The sequence below is a fragment of the Anomalospiza imberbis genome, unplaced genomic scaffold, assembly GCF_031753505.1.
Source record: "Anomalospiza imberbis isolate Cuckoo-Finch-1a 21T00152 unplaced genomic scaffold, ASM3175350v1 scaffold_560, whole genome shotgun sequence".
Lineage (NCBI taxonomy): Eukaryota > Metazoa > Chordata > Aves > Passeriformes > Viduidae > Anomalospiza > Anomalospiza imberbis.
This window is the reverse complement of record NW_027100172.1, coordinates 29276-35376: the sequence shown is the minus strand read 5'-3', so window position 1 is coordinate 35376 and position 6101 is coordinate 29276. Positions and strand designations below refer to the sequence as shown.

General features: G+C 55.1%; 1 protein-coding gene across 1 annotated transcript; it reads right to left on the bottom strand.

The window, feature by feature from the left end:
* Positions 1 to 349: 349 nt before the first annotated feature.
* Positions 350 to 2441, bottom strand: LOC137467287 (gem-associated protein 7-like). Its single transcript, XM_068178785.1, has 2 exons — positions 2116 to 2441; positions 350 to 1013 (listed from the first exon to the last, which is right to left on the bottom strand). The coding sequence occupies exons 1-2, from the start codon at positions 2437 to 2439 to the stop codon at positions 924 to 926; spliced, it is 414 nt and encodes a 137-aa protein (XP_068034886.1). The 5' UTR covers positions 2440 to 2441; the 3' UTR covers positions 350 to 923.
* Positions 2442 to 6101: the final 3660 nt, after the last annotated feature.

Here is a 6101-nt window from a genome sequence, read left to right as displayed (position 1 = left end):
GAAAAAAAACGGGGGAAAAGCAGGGAAATAGGAAAAAAAAACCAGAAAAAAGAGGGTGAAAAGTGGGAAAAGCCAGAAAAAAAGGGAAAGGCAGGAAAAGGGGGAAGGAGGACAGGAAAAAAGGGGGAAATTCCAGGAGAAAGGAGAAAAAGTCAGGAAAAAAGGGGGAAAATTCCAGGAAAAAGGAGAAAAAGTCAGGAAAAAAGGGGGAAAATTCCAGGAAAAAGGAGAAAAAGTCAGGAAAAAAGGGGGAAAATTCCAGGAAAAAGGAGAAAAAGTCAGGAAAAAAGGGGGGAAATTCCAGGAAAAAGCCAAAAAAAAGGCAGGACAAGGCGGTGGAAAAGCAGGAAAAATGGATTTATTCCCTGGGGGCTGACGCCGGGGAAGGAGAATTCCGTGAATTCCCGGCTCGTTCCAGAGGGAAGGAGAATTCCGGGCTCAGTCCAGAGGGAAGGAGAATTCCGGGAATTCCCGGCTCGTTCCAGAGGGAAGGAGAATTCCGGGAATTCCCGGCTCGTTCCAGAGGGAAGGAGAATTCCGGGAATTCCGGGCTCATTCCTGAGGGAAGGAGAATTCCGGGAATTCCTGGCTCGTTCCAGAGGGAAGGAGAATTCCGGGCTTGTCCCAGAGGGAAGGAGAATTCCGGGAATTCCCGGCTCAATCCCGAGTGAAGGAGAATTCTGGGAATTCCGGGCTCATTCCAGAGGGAAGGAGAATTCCGGGAATTCCCGGCTCAATCCCGAGTGAAGGACAATTCTGGGAATTCCGGGCTCGTTCCAGAGGGAAGGAGAATTCCCGGAATTCCGGGTTCATTCCAGAGGGAAGGAGAATTCCGGGAATTCCGGGCTCGTTCCAGAGGGAAGGAGAATTCCGGGAATTCCGGGCTCAATCCTGAGTGAAGGAGAGTTCTGGGAATTCCGGGCTCAGTCCAGAGGGAAGGAGAATTCCAGGACGTCCCCGCAGCGCAGCAGAGCTGCTCCCTGAACTCCCAGCGGGGTCCGCAGAGAATCCACCTGGAAAAAGGGGGAAAATCAGGAAAAAGGGGGAAATTCCAGAGAAAATTGGGAAAAATTCCAGAGGAAAAGGGGGAAAAGTGGGAAAATTCCAGAGGAAAAGGGGAAAGTCGGGGAAAATGGGGAAATTGCAGAGAAAAAGGGGGAAAGTCAGGAAAATTGGAGAAACTGGGAATAAAGCCGGAAAAACGGGGAAAACCGGGAATAAAGCTGGGCAAAGCGGGAATAAAGGCAGAAAAGCGGGAATAAAGCCAGAAAAACGGGAGGAAAACCGGGAATAAAGCTGGGCAAAGCGGGAATAAAGCCAGAAAAACGGGAATAAAGCCAGAAAAACGGGGGGAAAACCAGGAATAAAGGCAGGCAAACCGGGAATAAAGCCAGAAAAGTGGGGAAAACCGGGAATAAAGCCGGAAAAGTGGGAATAAAGCCGGGCAAAGCGGGAATAAAGCCGGAAAAAACGGGGAAAACCGGGAATAAAGCCAGAAAAGTGGGGAAAAAGCCAGAAAAAACGGTGGGAAACTGGGAATAAAGCCGGGGAAACCGGGAATAAAGCCGGAAAAGTGGGAATAAAGCCGGGCAAAGCGGGAATAAAGCCAGAAAAACGGGGGAAAACCGGGAATAAAGCTGGGCAAAGCGGGAATAAAGGCAGAAAAGCGGGAATAAAGCCAGAAAAACGGGAGAAAACCGGGAATAAAGGCAGGCAAACCGGGAATAAAGCCAGAAAAGTGGGGGAAAACCGGGAATAAAGCCGGAAAAGTGGGAATAAAGCCGGGCAAAGCGGGAATAAAGGCAGAAAAGCGGGAATAAAGCCAGAAAAGGGGAAAACCGGGAATAAAGCTGGGCAAAGCGGGAATAAAGCCGGAAAAACGGGGAAAATCGGGAATAAAGCCAGAAAAGTGGGGAAAAAGCCAGAAAAACGGGGGGGAAACTGGGAATAAAGCCGGGCAAAGCGGGAATAAAGCCAGAAAAACGGGGAAAACCGGGAATAAAGCCGGGCAAAGCGGGAATAAAGCCAGAAAAACGGGGAAAACCGGGAATAAAGGCGGGCAAACCGGGAATAAAGGCAGAAAACCGGGAATAAAGCCGGAAAAGCGGGAGTGACCTGGAAAGCCCCGGACTGGACATCGGCCGCGCCGAAGTCGGCGAGCACCCGGAGCCCGTTCCAGAGGCAGAACCGCGCCCGTTTGCCCCGGGCGCGGCCCAGGAGCCGCAGGAATCGCTCCCGGAGCGCGGCCCGGGAGATCTGGAGCGCGGCGGAGTCCCGGGAATTGTCCCGGTCCCGGGAATTGTCCGGATCCCGGGAGCTGTCCCGGTCCCGGGAATTGGCCCCGTTCCGGGAGTCCCGGGAGAAGCCGCGGCTGCCGGAGCTGTCGGGGCCCCGCGGGAGGCGCAGGATTCCCACGGGAACCGGGATGGGATCGGCCATGGAGCGGCTGCAAGGGGGAAAACCGGGAAAACCGGGAAAAGGGGGAGAGGGGAAGGGGAAAATGAGGAAAAGGGGGAGAAAAAAATGGGGGAAAAGACGGGTGAGCGTTCCAAGGGGATCCCGGTCCCGGTCCCGGGTGGGATTCCCGGTCCCGATCCCGATCCCGAGTGGGATTCCCGTTCCCATTCCCGGTCCCGTGTGCGATTCCCGGTCCCGATTCCATTTGGGTCTCCCGGGTGGGATTCCCGGTCCTGTTCCCATTCCCGATCCAGATCCCGAGTGGGATTCCCGTTCCCATTCCCGGTCCCGATTCCATTTGGGTCTCCCGGGTGGAATTCCCGGTCCCCTTCCCAATTCCCGGTCCCGATCCCGTTCCCCGTCCTGTGTGGGGTTCCCAGATGCAGATACCGAGTGGGATTCCCGGTCCCGATCCCGTTCCCGTGTGGAATTCCCGGTCCCTTTCCCATTCCCGGTCCCGTGTGGATGGATTCCCGGTCCCGATTCCATTTGGATCTCCCGAGTGGAATTCCCGGTCCCCGGTGGAATTCCCGCTCCCTTTCCTACTCCCGGTCCCGTGTGAGATGCCCGGTCCCGTTCACCGATCAGGGAGGACCGACCCTGGTCAGGAGGCTCCGGGTCCAGGTCCCGGTCCGGTCCCGGTCCCTGGTGGGATTCCCAGTCCCTTTCCCAGTCCCGAGCGGGGTTCCCGGTGCCAGCCCCGTTTCTGGTCCCGCTCCCGGTGCCACGCACCTCTCCCGATCCCGGTCCCGTACCCGAGTGGGACTCTCGGTCCCGGTTCCGGTCCCAGTCGCGAGTGGGTTTCTCTGTCCCAATCCGGATCCTGGTCCCGGTCCCGGTCCCGGTCCCGGTCCGTTCTCCACGCGGGTCCCCGGCCCAGCGCTCGCCGCCGCTCCGCCGATTCGCCACCCGCACCCCCGAGACCTCCCCAGCCCCGCTGCCACCGGAGCCCCCTCACCGCTCTCCCCCTGCTCCCTTCCTCCCGTTTCCCTCTCGGTTTTCCCAAATTCCCCCAAAATTCCCCAAATTCCCCCAAATCCCCCAACCCCCTCCGTGCCGAATCTGCCGCTCCTCACCCCGCCGCAGATTCGCCGCCGCAGATTCGCCACGAGCGCGGGGCCGGGCGCGCCGCCTCCTCCTCCCGCCGTCCCCGTCCCTTCCCCGCCACCCCCTCCCTTTTCCCGTTCCCCTCCATCCGCGGCCCTCGGGGATTTTTCCCGGAGCCCCGATCGCGGCGGGATCTCCCCGCGCGGCCGCGGCGAAAGTGCGGCGGCTGCGGCCGTGGCGCGGGGCCGTTGCGGCGGCGGCGGCTCCGCTCGGTGCCGCTGCCGGTGCCGCTGCCGCTGCCGGGGCCTCCCTCGCTGCGGGGCGGCCCCCCAGGCTCCCGGGCGATGCCCCCCGGGCGGCCCTGAAGCACCGAGAGCTCCGCCATGGACGAGGCCGAGCCCGCGGCGGGGGACGCGGCCCCGGCGGCCGCCGAGGCCTCGCCGGGGGACGGGCGGGGGAGGCCCGGGGCCAAGCGGGTCACGTTCCCCTCGGACGAGGACATCGTGTCCGGGGCTGTGGAGCCCAAGGACCCCTGGAGACACGGTGAGGGGGCGGAGGGGACCGGGAGGAGAAATCGGGGGACGGGGAAAGGCGGCTGCGGGAGAGAGGGGGGGGGGGGGGCTTGGAAGCGGCCTGGGAACAGCTCCAGAATGGCCCAAAAAAGCCTGAAAAGAGCCCGAGAATAGTCCCGATTTATACCCCAAAAATGGCCTGATAACAGTCCTGGTACTACCCAAAAGCCACCCCAAAACCAGCCTGAAACCAGTCCGAATAACATCCCAAAACCAGCCTGAAACCAGCCCGAATAATACCCCAAAACCAGCCTGAAACCAGCCCGAATAACATCCCAAAACCAGCCTGAAACCAGCCTGAAACCAGCCCGAATAACATCCCAAAACCAGCCTGAAACCAGCCCGAATAATACCCTGAAACCAGCCTGAAACCAGCCCGAAAATAGTCCCGAATAATACCCCAAAACCATCCTGAAACCAGCCCGAATAACATCCCAAAACCAGCCTGAAACCAGCCTGAATAATATCCCAAAACCAGCCTGAAACCAGCCCGAATAATACCCCAAAAGCACCCCAAAACCAGCCTGAAAATAGTGTCGAATAATACCCCAAACCACCACAAAAAACAGCCTGAAAACAGCTGGAAAATAGTCCCGAATAATAACCCAAACCCACCCCAAAACCAGTCTGAAATCAGCCTGAAAATTGTCCCGAATAATACCCCAAAAGCACCCCAAAAAACCCTGAAACCAGCCTGAATAATACCCCAAAAGCACCCCAAAAAACCCTGAAACCAGCCTGAATAATACCCCAAAAAACAGCCTGAAACCAGCCCGAATAATACCCCAAAAGCACCCCAAAAAACCCTGAAACCAGCCTGAATAATACCCCAAAAGCACCCCAAAAAACCTGAAACCTACCCCAATAATACCCCAAAAGCACCCCAAAAAAACCCTGAAACCAGCCTGAATAATACCCCAAAATCCCCCCAAATCACCCCAAAAACCAGCCTAAAAACAGCCCCCAAATCTCCCCAAATCACCCCAAGAACTGCTCTGAAAACCACCCCAAAATTCCACAAATCACCCCGAAACCAGCCTGAAAACCCCCGGAAACCAGCCCCCAAACCAGCCCTAAAATCCCCCAAAACCAGCCCAAAAATGCCCCAAAATGGTTCAAAAACTCGGTGCAAATCAGCCCAAAAATGCTCCAAAAATCCCCTAAAAATGCCCCAAAAATACCCCAAAAATTCCCCGAAATTGCCCTAAAAATTCCCCGAAAATGCCCTAAAAATTCCCCAAAAATGCCCTAAAAATGCCCCAAAAATGCCCCCAAAATATCCCAAAAATGCCCTAAAATATCCCAAAAATGCCCTAAACCCAGGAATTTCAGGATCTAGACAGGAATTTTGGGATCCTGAGAGGATTTTTAGGTTCCAGAGAGGATTTTTGGGATCCAAACCGTAGTTTTTTGTTTCCAAACGGGATTTTTGGGATCCAAACTGGAATTTTTAGGATCCAAACAGGAATTTTGGGGATCTAGACAGGATTTGTGGGATCCTGAGAGGATTTTTAGGATCCCGAGAGGATTTTTTGGGACCCAAACCGTAATTTTTGGATCCAGATGGGAATTTTTGGGATCCAAACCAGAATTTTAGGATCCAAACCGGAATTTTTGGGATCCAAACCGGGATTTTTGGTTTCCAACCAGGAATTTTGGGATCCTGAGAGAATTTTTGGGATCCAAACCGGGATTTTTGGGATCCAAACCGTAGTTTTTTGTTTCCAAACGGGATTTTTGGGATCCAAACTGGAATTTTTAGGATCCAAACAGGAATTTTGGGGATCTAGACAGGATTTTTGGGATCCTGAGAGGATTTTTAGGATCTAGAGAGGATTTTTGGGATCCTGAGAGGATTTTTAGGATCTAGAGAGGATTTTTGGGATCCTGAGAGGATTTTAGGATCTAGAGAGGATTTTTGGGATCCTGAGAGCAATTTTTGGGATCCCAACAGGAATTTTTGGGATCCCACCGGAATTTGTGCTTTCCAAACAGGAATTTTGGGATCCTGAGAGGATTTTTAGC